This window comes from Typopeltis vanoorti, chromosome 21 (assembly GCF_054136105.1).
Source record: "Typopeltis vanoorti isolate ZY-2024b chromosome 21, IOZ_Tvanoo_1.0, whole genome shotgun sequence".
Taxonomy (NCBI): domain Eukaryota; kingdom Metazoa; phylum Arthropoda; class Arachnida; order Uropygi; family Thelyphonidae; genus Typopeltis; species Typopeltis vanoorti.
The window spans coordinates 4,627,632-4,644,191 of NC_143569.1; the positions used below are offsets into that span (position 1 = coordinate 4,627,632).

Genomic DNA, 16,560 nt, shown 5'->3' on the forward strand with positions numbered 1-16,560 from the left:
TATTCAATTGATCAAATTATTAAACGAATCAAATTGATTAATAAAAATAGATAAAATATTAAACTGTCAATAAAAGATCAAAATTCTGTTTCATGATAGCTCACTACTATTAACTTGTTCATAATAATGAAATTATCAAAGGATAACTGTAGTGTTATGGACAGGGAATTTAAATAGCCCAATACAAACTTAAAAAACAATACCTCTCTGGTTTTCTTGTTTCCAAATAAATAAGTAAAATAAGGGAAAAATAGTAAATCTTGCAAGAGAGAGAGAGAGTTACTGAAAAAAATCAATAATTTTCTTTAAAGAATAATATTTATAACAATCAATTTGAAACTAAAAGACAAAATTCTTATAATGGAATATATCCAGAATCCAGGGGGGGGGGGGGTAATAAAAACAAAGCTTTGAAGAATAACAAGGGAATTAAGTTTAGTTGTACTACTGTTATATGTTAAGCAATGACAATAACAGCATAGATTAGTCTAAAAGATCGAGAACAGTTATGTGGATTTGAAATTGCTAAACAGATATATCCGAAGATCGTCTGTACTATATAACAAATTTCATAGAAACAAAGAGCAAATACCATTATAATAAATCTAATAGTTAATTCAAATTGCTCTATCATAAAAACAAGAGGAGAAAAATCCCAATGGAAATCTGAAGTTGTTACCATATAATTTATGACAAAATAAAGCAAATAGTTTTAAATGCACAGTATTTGATGTCTACATATTATCCAGTTTGTACTGCTCACGACCAGTTTACTTAAATGGCACTCAGGTATTTTGGATAAACAGCAATAATAAACTGATTATTTCCCATTAGACTGCAACTTCACTGATCCCGTGAAAGCATAAAGCACATTACTGAGAGGGAGTTCTTGATTTTATTGGTTTCGCTATGAATTATTGAGAGTGTAATAGAAACCAGTTTTAATTACATTATTATGTGCTCATTTGGATAGGGTGATTAGGCTTCGTCGATTTACTTGTAATCTAAAAGTATGGTTACCAATACATTTTGATAGAAATTATTAAGTTAAGTTAAAACTGATTTTAATCCTTGACGGTGATCGATCACATTTTATTTAAATAGATAATCTACTCTACTGGGCTAGGCTGCAAAAGGTTTTTTTTTTTCCCAATTAGCTGGCATAGATATTTAATCTGTACTGCGATAAGATTTATATGGAAATTCCAAGTTATTTCTTAAGAGTTTGTTCAACACGTGAACTTTTTTTTTTACATTTTTTAACTTACCGTACTCTCTCCAAGTTTAAAAAAAAATGAAAGAACAGTTAAGATTAAAAATAGAGCTCTTTTTTCATATCACAGAAACTCCATGGTTTCATAATTAAGTCTTAGTTTAATGTTCTGAGTGATGAAAAAAAAAAAAAAAGAACCTTTCTCAACAATACAAGTTTTCATTACAAGTCGAGGAATGGAAATTTCGTTATCTCATTAAGAATTTTTATTGGAATTCATATTGATTAGATAGATCTAAGCAGAGGAAAATAAAATACGAAATGGAAAAAAAAAAAAAAACGAAAGAAACATAAAGAGCGTTTTTTGTATATCGAATCTTCAAACAGTATAAATTGCAGTCCTTAAAATAAATACGCGCACAGTGCGAGTGGAAGTAATCGCCATCACACCACTCTTCTCTGAAGACAGATAATTTTATATTAACAAAGCATTTATAAGTTCGAAGATTCCTTAGGAACGTTTTGGGTTTAATGGTTGCACCTTAGAATATGATGTTTAATATCTTGTATTAATTTTTGTTATTAAATAATTTAATTATTAAATGAATTATGAGTACTGAATGTTCCATATAATTAGAATCATGTATGCTTTATAAATAAAATATATTCCAAATATGACACTTTATTAAAATATTTTAAAATTATATTAAAATCATGTTATAGTTGTTTTCTGAAAGTTATTAGTCCACATTTAAAAGAAAGAAAGAACACATTTGTTGTAACGTAGATTTGTACTGTGAGTGGACTGACGATTTTTTCCCCATTTTTATCAATTATATATATCCATGGTTCCCAATCTGAGGGTATCGACCCCAAGGGGGGTTGGGTTAACAATGCGTTTTCTGGGGGGTTGCCGGCTATTTTTATATGAAATTATTTTTATAGGAAATCCGTACCCATGAAGAAAAAAAAACGTAAATATTCAGAAGAACAGTTTTTGGCTTTACCACCTTGATCAGGAATGGCATAGAGAAGCAACAATGCGTGCTGTGCTATGCTGTTCTCAGTGCTGAATATATAAAACCTTCAAAACTCAAACGTGACTTAGAGACAAATCATTCAAAATATACTAAAAAGGATTTAGAGTTCTTTCCAAATCCTTTTTAATATGTTCTGAATTCTTTGAACGCCATGAAACTGGTCTCAGACGTCAGATACCTAATCCTACAGGAAGTTTTCAGCAACAGAGCACAGCAGCAGCAGCAGTGCAAACATCATATAAAGTCGCATTGGAAATTGCCAAACAAAATTTTATTTTGTAAACATAATTATTGGGGAAGCCAGCGAGATAAAGATACGACAAATATCTCTGTCCTATAGCACTATTCAGAGGCGCATTTCAGATATGTCCGTAGATGTGAAAGAGCAGGATTTGAATGAAATCAAAGCTATTCCGTGTGTTGAGGCTTAAGTGCTGTGAAGAATTCATGTTGGAGGTTTAATGGAATATTAAATGGAACTAAATTAAATATTTAATGTAACAGATAGAGGAAACTGCCATGGGTTCCCCCTCTCATCCCTTCTTGCAATTTTTACATGGAAACTTTTGAAAAACGAGCCATAGACTCTTCCCCTCTAAAACCGTATATCAGGCTAACATATGTAGATGATGTGTTCTCTATTTGGCCTCATGGCCCAGACACATTAGATTCCTTCCTCAGTCACCTCAATAGTCTACATCCAAGAATCCAGTTTACGATGAAAAAGGAAAATAGCAATAGTTTACCCTTCCTAGACACCTTAGTAACACGCCTTCCTAATGGTAACCTTTCTTTCTCTGCATATAGAAAACTTACTCATACAGGCAGATACATTCACAAACTCTCCCACCACTACCACCCCTCTCAGCAACATGGCATTATTAAAATTCTTACCAATAGAGCCCACAATCTTTGTTCCAGTGAAACTGCCCTTTCAACCGAACTCAAACATATACACAACACATTCCTTTCCAATGGCTACAGTGACTACAGAATTAAAAAAAATAATCAAGTCCTTCCCCATTCCCCGACCATCTCTTCAAAAGGAGTTCAGAAATGCTATCACCATACCTTACATCTGTGGTACATCAGAAAAAATAGCCAGATCATTAAAAAAGTACAAGCTCTATACAGCTTTTAAGCCCTACTGTAAACTTGTTACCCTCATCCGTTCCACCAAAGACCAGCTCCCTCCTCTCTCAGTGCCTGGAGTATATAGAGCACCTTGTGCCTGTAAACTGGCTTACTTCGGACAGACAAGCAGATCAGCAGCCATTCGGTTAGAAGAACACAAGTCATATTGCTGATGTATCACCCTTCAGCAATCACGATTATGATCAATCTGGTCTTGCAGACCATGCTTTGGATACAACCCACATGATCTACTGGAAAAAGACCACCATGCTCCGCCATGGTAAATTAAAAAAAGAAAGACTATTCTTTGAATCTGCATATGCACTCAGGAATCAACCGAATTTAAACAATTAAAACTTTCAAAAATTTGGGAAACATTAATTATCAGAGATCCCTCTTTACATCCTAGGCCACCTGCAAATGCCTATAGAGGGCGCATCACCTAGATAGGACTCTAGTTTCACTCATTATTGTATTATATTTGTGTATGTTGTTACAAAAAGTTTTTTTGTAATCCCTGAAGATGTCTCTGTAACGGACACGAAATATTAGAAGTATTAAAATTGGTTTTAATCCTTTCTCAGTGCTTGATCAAAGCTATTCCATTGTTTTCTTTTCAAGTTGATGAATCAACGGACGTTAGTTCATGTTCTTAGTTGGTTTCTTCGTGAATATATTCATTCAGATGACATCAAAGAAGAGTTCCTGTTTTGTAGTGCACTTGAAACTACTACAAAAGGATAAATACATTTTTTGAAACTGGAAGACTACAGTAGAAAAACGTCTGTAGGTTTTTTACAGATGGAGCATCAGCTATGCTAGGGTCAAAGTCGAGCTTTCAGACAAAAGTGAAAGAACTTGCTCCTCAAGCAAAGGGCATTCGCTACATTATTCATCTATATTCTCTTGTTAATAAGACTCTTCTCTGCAAGACGTACTTGATTCTCTGATCAAAATTGTGAATTGCATCAAATCTGGAGCGCTCAATACCCAACTGTTTAAAGAACTCTGTAAAGATATGAATTCTGATCACGAGGTTATTTTCTACACCTCTGCACACTGGTTGTTGGAAAGGAAATGTTGTCAATCTTTGAGTTGAAAGATGAAATCAAGTTGTTCCTGGAAGTGCAAGCGAAACATAACCTTGGAGGCTTGCTTTAATGATGAAGCTGGGAAGAAAAGAGTTGCTTACTTAGCAGACATTTTAGAGCTAATAATGCTGAACCTGAAACTTCTAGGAAATGAAACACACATTATCCAATTTCCAGACAATTTTCAGGCATTTGTATCCAAGCTGGAAAACTGTTGTCGGAAAACAAAGATTGGAAACATTGCCATGCTTTAAAAACTCTACAGTGTGGTAGAGGAGTCTGAAGGAGAACTGGATAAGAATCTGGAGGAGATTCTCATTACTGGACACCTTGAATCCCTTGAAAAGGAATTTCAGCGGTACTTCCCTGAGAGAAGATGAAGTTGCACCAAATCCATTCTCTGCTTCCCCGAATGTATTCCGCACTCCCGATGAAGTACAGGATGAATTCGTGGATCTACGGAACGATTCCTGTGCACGTAATTTGTTTTATGATACATTTCTGACAGTTCTAGTGTGCTATGTATCAGTCATCTCGAAATATCACTATGCTTGCCTTTCGAGTTTTACTTTCATTACTTCTACATATCATCGCGAGGGTGAATTTTCCACGCGTGTTCATATGAAAACAAAGGGCAAGAAACCGACTGAATGTTGAGGATGACATGAGGTTGGCTTTAACAAATACTCAGCCGCGAAGTTTGGAGCTAGTTGCCGAGATTCAAGTACAACCATCGCATTAAATGTTAGTTTAGAATTATATTCTGAAAAATCTATTTTTAATGCGTCTTCATTACCCCTATTAAAAATGCCTTTTTATGCAAATGTGACGGATATTGTAGGTTACTTGGCCATTATAAAAGGGGTAGCGACTCGAAAACGATCAGGAAACACTGATATATATATATATATATATATATATATATATATATATATATATATATATATATATATATATATATATATATATATATATATATATATATATATATATATATATATAGTATTTTTTATTTAGTTTTACATGCATCGTCCAAAACTCTGCTCTAGAGAGACCAATGATGGAACTTTATCAGCCACTTCACGCCTCCAATAAGCGTCTCACACAAACCGATGAAATTCATCTCTCATCTAACGACAATCACAAATATCCATGCCCGCAAAGGGATTCGAACCCGCGACCTTTTGGTTGGAGAGCGGGTAGCCGATTACATTGTGAAAGTAAAATCTGGTTTACTTTATCGTTTAATGTTATGGTTTTAACAATGTTGTTATAAGGAAAAAGAGTTATCACTTCATGGTAACTCCTTAAGAATTTTTCCGGAAAACACAAAACATTGTATACACCCCATTTATATAAAAGTTGGCAAATTCCTGAAATGAAATCTTCAAATCTTCAATGAAATACAGATATTTTAAATCTAGAATTGGCAAATGATTGCTGAAAAAAACAACAACAACTATAAACGTAAAAATGACATTACTGATAACTTGGTACGAGAATAGCATTAAGTGGTTCTGCTTTCGTGTTGTAGTAATTCAGTAAGGGAAATAAATGAACTGCTTACTGATCGTGTTTTCTTTAAATTTTGCTAATCATGATTTTCTATAACGTTTTCACAGTATTATATTCATAAAAACGAAATATGTGAGAAAACAAGTTATATTCTCTGAATAGTATTCAATTCTTAAAGCGAACTTTTACAAGCATAAGAATAATTATTACAGTATTAACCTTATTACCATAAAATTCCATTCATTGTTTTATAATTCTGACTAACAACGCAAAAAAGGAAGGAAACAAACTACAAATAGAGACAGACAGATAGATAGATAGAGGATGCGAGTTTTGGGGTATTTATAAATTGCGTATAAAGTAGTAACTGCGTGTGTTCTACAGCCAGTTGACCTCTTTTGTCGATGAAAAATCCTGCTCCCTCCTATGAGGATGGCTAATCTACAGTTTAAAGTCATTTTAAAGATTTACTGGCATAATAAATAGATTCAAACTCGAGTCTTTTCAAGTGAAAGGCAAATGCCCCACCGGTGGTCTGTGCGATTGCACTACGAAGGCACAGAGGGGGGGGGGGGGGGGGGGAAACAAACGCATGTCTGGTTTGAGATAATGAATTAATGAAGACACACTTGACTGATTTATAAAAATAAAAAAATGTTGTCATTAAAATTAAAGTAAAAATTAGAAACTATATCAAATTATCAAACATCTGGCATTTGAAATCAACATATTTACTACTGCGCATTTGCTCTTATAAATACGTTGTACTTCTGTTTTTAATTAAAACTACGCTTAACATTGAAGTCAAATGCTTTGCGATCTTTTTTTAGTGAAGCAAATAATGATGGTTATCTCTGCTTTTCTTAAAGCGTTGTAGTATAATTTCATACATTGTAACCTTTTGGAAGGTTTACACGACATCTCTTTTTACCACAACAAACGCTAACTTCATAGTTTATGAAATACCTAAAAAAATACAAAACACAAGGACTCTTATGAAAATACCAGATGTATTTCGTTGATTTACAGAATATTCATCCCACACCAAAGTGTACCTTATCAATATTCGATACAAACTCATATTTATAAAGCTTACCGTACTGAAGTGTTTGACATAATATCTCATCTGAAGGTGGACCAGCTCCTCTGCTATTGAATGCTTGTACAACAATACTGTACTGAGTGAAACGGTGCAGATTAGACAGCTGAACTTCATGCCGAGAATCTTTAGATATTTCAACAGTCTTAAATACATAAGCTTCTTCCGATTGATGAACTTTATAGCCTACGTAATAGCCCTCAATATGACCAGCAGTAGCACTCACATCCTCAACGGCTCTCTAAATAAAATAAAATCTTCAAATTATTTCTGTTTTTACATCAAGTATTATTCAATAGAAGCAAAACAAAATAAACTTTTCTGATAAAAATTGATATACAAACTCATTAATCAAGGGAATACCCTCATGAAGAAATGTGGGAAAATTATAGATTGGGGAAACTTAAAAAAAATAAATGTAGATTTAAATTTTATAAATTTTGTTTAAAAAATATCTGAAAAAATCTGGATGGGAAATCTATAATGCATTTGGTGAAGCTAAGTGAATAATTAGAACTAATCACGAAACCTTGGAAAATGCTGAAGCACGATTTTGTCAAAGGAAATATATATAGTAATTATTTAAATGAAAAATAAAAAAAAAAAGCTTACCTCCCATGAAACATTAATGGAATTGGTACTAATAGCAATTGCCTTTACAGTTTTCGGAGATTCACGAGGTGCTAAGTTAAAAGAAATAAAATTGTAAGTAATTATTATTTTAAAACTGGAAGCGAAGGTATTAAAGAAAGTTATATACATGAATAAGATAGAAAGTGATAAAAACCCTTCATCTCAATTACTCTTGCATGTTTTTCATGTCTATTCATTTATTCGAATTATACAATATATATAGTGTGTAATTACACACTATAAACAACACCTATAAAAGACTCATGAATTACCTTACCACGAACATAATATTGATGGATTAATTATATTTTTTATGTAATTCGCTCGAAAGATTACAAACCTATAGTAAATTTAAGACTGAGAATGGTTTACAATTTTATATTTTATATATTTTACATATTATTTAGAAGTAAATGTATAGTAATAATATTTATTAGGGGTTATAACAGAAGTGTTCACGTCGCGACCCCTGTCGGCCGCGAATTCTGTTACCAGCGATATACAGTATAGCATAGTGCAATACTCTTCTAGAGTTTTATAGTGCGACTAGCATCTTCTTTATGAGAGACACAATAACTAAAATTCAACGGCCCTTATGGGGTCCAACCCTGACAATCATCTCACACAATACAGAGGGCCTCTCCTCTGTAAAAGAAGATCTTATTGCAAAAATGTGTAAAGAACAAAAATGTGATATTTTATGTCTACAGAAGACACACAAAGGACCTCAACAAGTCCGACCTAAAACTGCTGGAATGAAGCTCATAAAAGAAATATCACATAAAAAGTATGAAAGTGCTATCTTCACTCGGCAGGAGCTCCAGGTTACTGGATGCCTAATCACAAACCGAAATAACATAGAAATCCTTGGAATAGATCTGGATAACATCGGTATTTTCTCAGTGTTTTCTCAGTATATAAACCAGTATAACCTTTGCTTTCGAAATGTCCCAGTACTTGACAGAAAGGAAATCTGCTATTATTATAGGCAACTTTAACAGTCATAGCACAGCACACAGTGGGGTGATAGTGAAACAAATGAGGATGGAGAGTTGAACAGTGGGCTGAAAGTAATCAAACGAATCTTATACACGATCCTAAACAGCCATCATCATTTAACAGTGGAAAATGGAAAAGAGGTTATAACCCAGCCCTTGGATTTGTTAGTAATAGAATAGCTAATCTGTGCACTAAACAGGTACTTGCACCAATCCCAAGTTCACAAAATAAAACCAATAATGGTGCAAGTTTTCCCACCAGTCCAACTTAAGGAGATCCCACTTAGAAGACGCTTTAATTTTAAAAAAGCTAACTGAGAACAGTTCTCAAGAGAATTAGACATAAACTTGACCAACATTTCACTCAGACTAGAAAATTATGGAAAGTTCATCAAAGTAATTAGACGGTCCACTACAAGGCATATCCAAAGAGGTTCTAGAATATGTTACATTCCAGGTTTTAAAGAGCACAACGTGGAAATATATGAAAGATATTGTGACCTATATGATAAAGATCCATTTTCATCAGAAACAATTGATGCAGGAGAGGAACTTATAGCAGCACTGTCTGAAAAAAGAAGTCAACAATGGGCAGAGAAAATTAAAGCTTAGAAACGAAACACAGTAGCAGGAAAGCCTGGGTCTTGGGCAGAGAAAATTAAAAGCTTAGATATGAAACACAGCAGCAGGAAAGCCTGGCTCTTACTCAAAAAGTTATCTGGTGACGCCACAACAGCAGCAACCGAAGTTAATATAAATGAAAACCAAATTGCAACTCAGCTATCTCTGAAACAGTAAACCAAGTACAGAAGGAAAAATACCTAAAGATTATATTTAAAAAGTTAGGGATTAAGAAACTAATCTCTTCAAAGCACCATTTACTAAAGAGGAACTAGAAAATGCCCTAAAAGCCTTAAAAAGCTACCAGTATAGATGATATCAGAAACGAGAAAAGGCAACAGAGTGGTTGTTAGAATTTTTCAACTTTTGTTAAAAATTTGCTAAAATATCCAGCATATGGAGTTAAACGAAAGAAATACCTATCCTGAAACCGGGTAAACCTGCTGAGGACCCAAAGAGCTAGCAGCATAGTTCTACCTATACCTAAAGAGCAACCTATAGCTCTCCTATGCATAACATTGAAGACGTATGAGAGGTTAATCTTGAACAGACTAGGCCCAGAAATAGAGAAAGTGTTGATAAAAGAACATGAAGGATTTAGTCCAGAAAGATCATGCACTAGACAAGTAATAAACTTAACACAGTTAATTGAGGACGGCTTTGAAAGAGGGTTAGCAACAGGAGCTGTATCTATAGATTTGACAGCAGCATATAACACACTAAATCTTAGAAAGTTTATAATCAAAATTTACAGCATGACAAACAGCTATTGGTTAGTGGAGATATTTAGGTCAACAAAAAATTCTTTGTTGATTTTCAATGAGATTCTTTGTTTTATTTTTTAAGGAAAAAAAAGAGCAGATGGCGTATCCAGAAAAATGGTCTACCTCAGGGAAGTATGCTATCTCCCCTCCTCTTCAATATATATATACTAATAATCAACTTATAAACCCACGAACATTCTTATATGCAGATAACCGGGCAATAACTTATTGAGCAAAATCCTTTGATGACATTGAGAGGCAGCTCACACAAGAGCTTACTATAAGGAAAACCAACTGAAACCAAATCCCAGTAAAACCCAAATGTGTATTTTCCATCTCAATAATAGGGAGGCGAGGAGAGAGTAGAATATAGAACGGAATGGTGTGAAACTGGTCAATTATCCAAATCCAACTTACCTAGGTGTTACACTAGTTAGGACCCTAAATTATAACCCACACACACACACAGAGAAGACAGCAGCTAAAATTCAAACACGTAATAATATTCTGCGCCGATTAACATAATCTCGGTGGGGTGCAAATCCATAAGTACTGTACACCTCTGCACTGACACTCAGCTTTTCGACAGCCGAGTGTGCTAGCCTTGTTTGGGATTGATCATCACATGTTAAAATTATTGACAAGGTTCTTAATGAAACATGTCAGCACATTACCGGCTGTCTTAAGCCTACAAAAATTGACCATCTATACTCATGTCTGGTGTTGCACCTACTCGCATCAGAAGGACTACACAAGGGTAGATATGAGTGGAAACAACTAAATGATGAACGGCATCCTTTGTACGTACATAAGAGGCTAAGATCAAGAAAAAGTTTTATTCGCTCAGTGGAACCGTTCGTTGATTCCATAAAAGCTACAAGGTTAACAATATGGCAAGAACAATCTCCAGAGGCTCTGAACTTAAACGAATCTCTTCCTTCCGGCTTACATCTTGACTGGAAAAGATGGAAGACACTGAATAGACTTCGTTCCGGAATGCGCAGATCAAAGCAGAATGGCCTGATGGTGGTACACAGTTAATGAATAACAGCTGATCATGTGGTGAAACACAAACCATGGATCATCTTCTGCAATGCTGCTTAATAGAGAATAATAATAATAATAATAATAATATATATATATATATATATATATATATATATATATATATATATATATATATATATATATATATACAGGGTGTTCGGGATAAATTTGACATATTTATAATTAATTATATTTTTCCGTAAGTTACATGTATTAACACACACTTCTCTTCATTTAAAAGTTTGGACCCTTCTTCATTCATACCTGAGAAGATTTAATGCAATGTAATGAAACAGTTTAAAGTTCGAGTATATTAGTCACTGGATGAGTGAAATTTGACATTTTATGTTTTTACTCGATATTTCATGCAAGTGCATTTTTGATTTTTAATGTATGCTTTTAATATCTATTTTTTTAAATGTACGCTCATTTATATGTATGCTCTTACATTTTCTGTAGTTTTTTTCTGTAGTCACGAAATAAATAAAATAAATAATATTTATTCATTTATTGAGCTGAAATGTATTAATAATTCATAATAAATATTTTAAAATAAGCAATACAAAGAGCAATTATGACATTCCGTATAGTTCAAAAATCTCAAATAATTCAAATTAACAATTTTTTTTCTCAAAAAACCTATTGTGTCATAAGAAAAGAAAGATAAAATATATATGGCTTATCACCGTAATAACGAAACCTGATTTGCTCAGCGATTAATCATCATGCGAATAGCGCTCTTAATTAATTTTTTTTTGGAATAGTTAACTTTAGAAAATATTTATTAATACTGATATGTACCTTGTGAAGCCCTCTGCAGATGACGCAACAGAACTGTGTGAATGTCAACCTTAGAGCAGTGTGTTTGTGTGTGAGAAGCAGCATTACTAAACTTTGTTCCATGAGCTGTCGTCACATTGATCGGCAGCGTAGCTAGGTTTTTAATGCCGTTGGCAAATTCTTAGCTAGGTGCTTTTTATAAGTGCCATAATTTCGATAATTGGTACAATATCTTGCCATTGGCGCGCTTCTGATATCGGCGTCCTTGGCAACTGCCCCAATGCCAAAGTATTCCTATGCTACTGATATTGATTAGTATATAAGTGGGTACTTAAGGTCCCCATGGGTATTGATATTACATCTGTTATAAAGTACGCGAGTAAATGCAAAAGAAGCTATCATTTTTAATGTGCAGGTCTCAGTGAAAGCGAGTTAAAAAAATAAAAAGGCATCTCAAGAAAAATAGCAAAAACTGGAAACCCACCCCATGTAAAGTTGGCGACTAACCATGATGTCCTACTTAGTTGCTCTTTCTTTGTCTGAAAATGGACTCCATGTGAGTGTTCATCTATCCTGTGAGACCTCACGGGTTAGATGACTCATGCATTCTTGAGATCAGTAATGCAAACAATATTTGTATCAGAAGTTTACATGCAAAAAGGTTAATGAATTAAGAGGTTCGCCAGAATATATAATTAAAACAAAATAGATGACTGTTTATTAGTGCAAGAGCGCGCGCGCGCATGCACACACACACACACACACACACACACACACACACACACACACACACACAAAAAAAAAAAAGAAATTCCAGTTATATTAAAAATTGCTGAAACAGCAAGCCCAAATTTGGAACTGCAATTTCAAAATAAATTTAAAGTTAACTTTAACAATTTTGAAGATGTTCCTAGTGGGTAAAGAAACAGAACAAAGCCTGTAATAAAATTTAAGACGATTAGAGACAACTGTGCGAATGATACAAAACATCAGTTATAAACTAAGCACCGTTGATATATTGTGACCATTTCAAAAAAAAAAAAAAAAAAAAAAAAAAACCGGCATTGAAAGCATATACTGTTCACATCCAAAAATGTAGTCAAGAACTACACTCCAAATATCTCTGGGTGAAATAGGACAAACTTTTCCTGAGAAGAGATACTTTTTAAGATATTATGGATCAGGTGGCAGAAGGGCTCTGTAAGCTTCGAGAAAATAGTGAGGGATAAAACTGGCTTACAGTCCATAACGGTTGATGAGAATAACAATAACTGTGATGAGACTTTTCAAAAATGTACTGTGCGCAACGAGGAATTTCTTATTTTCAGGCAGTGTAAGTACTCTAAAAATATTGCACATAAATATATGAAGTATTCGAGATAAAATAGAACGCACTGAATTATAGTTCGCCCACCATTTCTAGATCCCTTCTTGGCTTTGTGCCAAGAATAGTCGATTCATGCTGAAGGGGAGAAAGAAATGAAGGATGTACGAATTGGTCGCCAACATGCGAAATCACGTGCTTTCTTGTCTGTCGCTGTACTAGTACTAGCTTGATTTTTGTTGTTCTCTTTTTGCATTATTTTTTTTTATTATTAATTTGTATGATGGATCCAGTACAGTCAACAAATTCTATTGTTACACGTTTCAGTAGCTCTTGCAAAAGAATATTGAATAATGTGTTGACATTCTGCGAAAAAGAATCGTCAGAAGGCCGTCTTCTTGTTCCCCTTTCTCAAGTCATAAAACGTGCAAGTGCAATTACGGGCGTATCGGGGTCGACTGTTAAAAGAATTCTTAAGGAATCAAAAGGTGAAGGTAAGCCAAAATTTAAATCTCCTAAAAAGAAGCGCCAGAGAAAGAAAACCATCGAAACCGTAGCTTTGAATGATTTTGATGTAGATTTTATAAGAGCTATTCACGAATTTTACGTGGTCGAGAAAAGAGTGCCAACTGTTCCGAAATTGATTCCTGTGCTTAAAGAAAAAAATAATTTTCCTTGGAAAAGAGAAACTTTAAGGAAAATACTTCATGAAATCGGATTTTGTTTTAAAAAGTCCCAGAATAAAAGGAAACTTATAATGGAGCGAAGTGACATTGTTTTATGTAGAACGCAGTATTTGCACGTATTAACACTCTACGTACATTTTTCCAACTGTTATACAAGCAAAATAGTTACACTTTAAAAACAGCAATGTTCGTAAAAGAAAAGCTAAATTTTCCGACCTGTAATAATAAACAAACTCAGTTTGTTTATTATTACATCCCAGAAGCCAGACTGATTACCCTATTATCGGAATGGATTCTCCTTTTTCTGACATGCGCAGAAGTGTCGAGGGACCTCAAATCGGTGGGCGAACTATACTTCCAGACAATATCTATTATCAAATGGATATTTTATGATATAGGATGACATATGGATTGAAGATGCGTTGATTTCTATCACACAAACGGATTAAAAAAATATGATTATAGAGATTATACTAGAATGGAAGCGTAATTAATTGTCTTTATTCGAAGTTCTATATCTTCTACTGATATTAATAACAACAACAAAAAAAAAAAACAGTTAAAATGCCAACTCATATTTCAGTTATCATAATGTATATAATGGCTATCTATAGGTCACACAGAGTCCAACTTTTTAGATGATATTCGCATTTTCAATTTTTCCAATGTAAAAATTGACGATGTCTCTTAATTGGTAATATGAATACAGATTGCTGATGTATTATGATATGTAGATTTACTTGCAATGGATGGCCTCGACTATGGAATTTCTTAGTGGGGTAAATATCATTGCCTAGGTCATGCATTTACTAGAACTTTAAGTAGAAATAAAACTCAAACAACAGTTCTGTATCTATAGGGGATTATTTTCCAGTCGGTATTAAATTATAACTGCAAGTTGCTCAAAAAAGATACAAGAGAAAACATCGTTTACATTGACTACAGAGTGTTGAAACAAAATTATTTTCTTTAGAGTACACATTGGCTCTTTCAAAGGGAAACATATCTTATGTTTCCTTTGTAAAAGTAGTAAAGGTAGTGGTCAAAGTTGTAAAAGTAGGCGAAATGAAAGAAACTAAGCAGAGAATACATCACAGATATGACTATTGGTTTCATGGTTTTATTGTGTGTGTATATACTGTATATATATATATATATATGTTTTTAAATATACATACAATCGACATTATGAACACAGCTTCAAAAGCAATATAGAAATATAATATGCTATAAACTAAGGGGAATTAAAATGGATACTACAGAAATGAATTCCTAAATGCCATGGTATTTAGGAATTCAGAAAGCAATGAAAGTTTGTGAATAAATTGATTAGCGTGAACAAACCCTTCCGGAACTTCAAGGTATTAATGAGAATGTAGTCAACAAAGACAAAATTAGCTGACGAATTCAATAATCGCTTTATCACAGCCAGCGAAAACCTAATGACACTGCTGAAATAATTTCACAAGTAGCGTAAAGTTTTATGTTACATATAGCTGTACTCCACTTGTGAAAATTAAATGAGAATTTTAGCAGCTGGCCCAGAAAGAACTAAAACTTGAGAATACAATGGTGTTAAGATCAACATTGTCAAAGAATGTCAAATTTACTTAACAGAACTCTCATTTTACATTTAAAACTTAGCTTTAGAAGGGTGGCGGTTTATAAAAGAAAAAAATATGAACTATTTAATTAATTGTAGACTAATTTCTCTCTCTATTGGTGTTTTTGAAAATAGAGAAATTAGTAAAAAGTAAAAAATAGCTAATGATAATTTTGGTTCAAAATAACTTCTGTTCAAAGAAGAATCAGTTGGACATGTAACGTGCTGCTGAACTTTATATGGTTCGTGGATAATCATAAACTAAACATTCACCTTTTTTAATCTATATTATGGAAATTATGGTAAATGTTCATTTTTTAAAGTTAACAAATGAGTTACATTCGAAAAAACGTGGTCTAAATTTTCAAGAACAAATTATCTAATTGTTAACTTGTGTAATACAAAATGCAAAACGAACTTCTCAATACAACTGTTCTTATACTATTGGTCTGTAGAGCAAATTCAAAATGCAGTTTTATGGAAACAAAAAATAAAATAAAATAAATAATAACTTATTAGGGATTAAAAATCAATTGTAATTTACGTTGAAAACAGCAGCTGATGTACTCAAATGCGGGCTACATTCAGCGTATTTCACTATTTGAATAGATTCTTAAAGTTAAAAGTGCGATATTCTGCATGGATTCAATGCTATTTGTAATAGCTTTGAATCCATGCAGATCCAATCTATTCTAATGCACTGAAACCTGTAGTTTCGACTGAAAGTAATTTAGATCGTAATCAGAAACAAATATAAGGATATTTATACCTTTATATCTTGCTGCTACTCCTAGATGTGAAATATTAGATATTTATATTAAACAAGATGTTTTCATGAGCAGAGAATAAGGAATAAAATGTACAGTTATCAGATCACATAAAGGAGCAATTCATTAACACTACACTAATTCTAATTCAGCGCAAAAAATATTCAACAAGAAATGAACCATATTACAATCGAATAAAATATTTATTTTTCAATAGAAATTAAAATAATCACTCGAAAATGTTA

The 16,560-nt window shown here is 33.3% G+C and overlaps 1 protein-coding gene across 7 annotated transcripts in view; it reads right to left on the bottom strand.

The window, feature by feature from the left end:
* LOC150094601 (cell adhesion molecule Dscam1-like) overlaps positions 1-16,560 on the bottom strand; it is an 823,608-nt gene that overhangs the window by 78,820 nt on the left and 728,228 nt on the right. For all 7 annotated transcript variants that reach the window (XM_090411254.1, XM_090411255.1, XM_090411256.1 and 4 more), the window contains 2 exons: positions 7,705-7,775; positions 7,090-7,333 (listed from right to left, as the gene is read on the bottom strand). In XM_090411254.1, the coding sequence (XP_090267380.1) occupies positions 7,090-7,333; positions 7,705-7,775 (315 nt within the window). The remainder of the gene's footprint in view (positions 1-7,089; positions 7,334-7,704; positions 7,776-16,560) is intronic.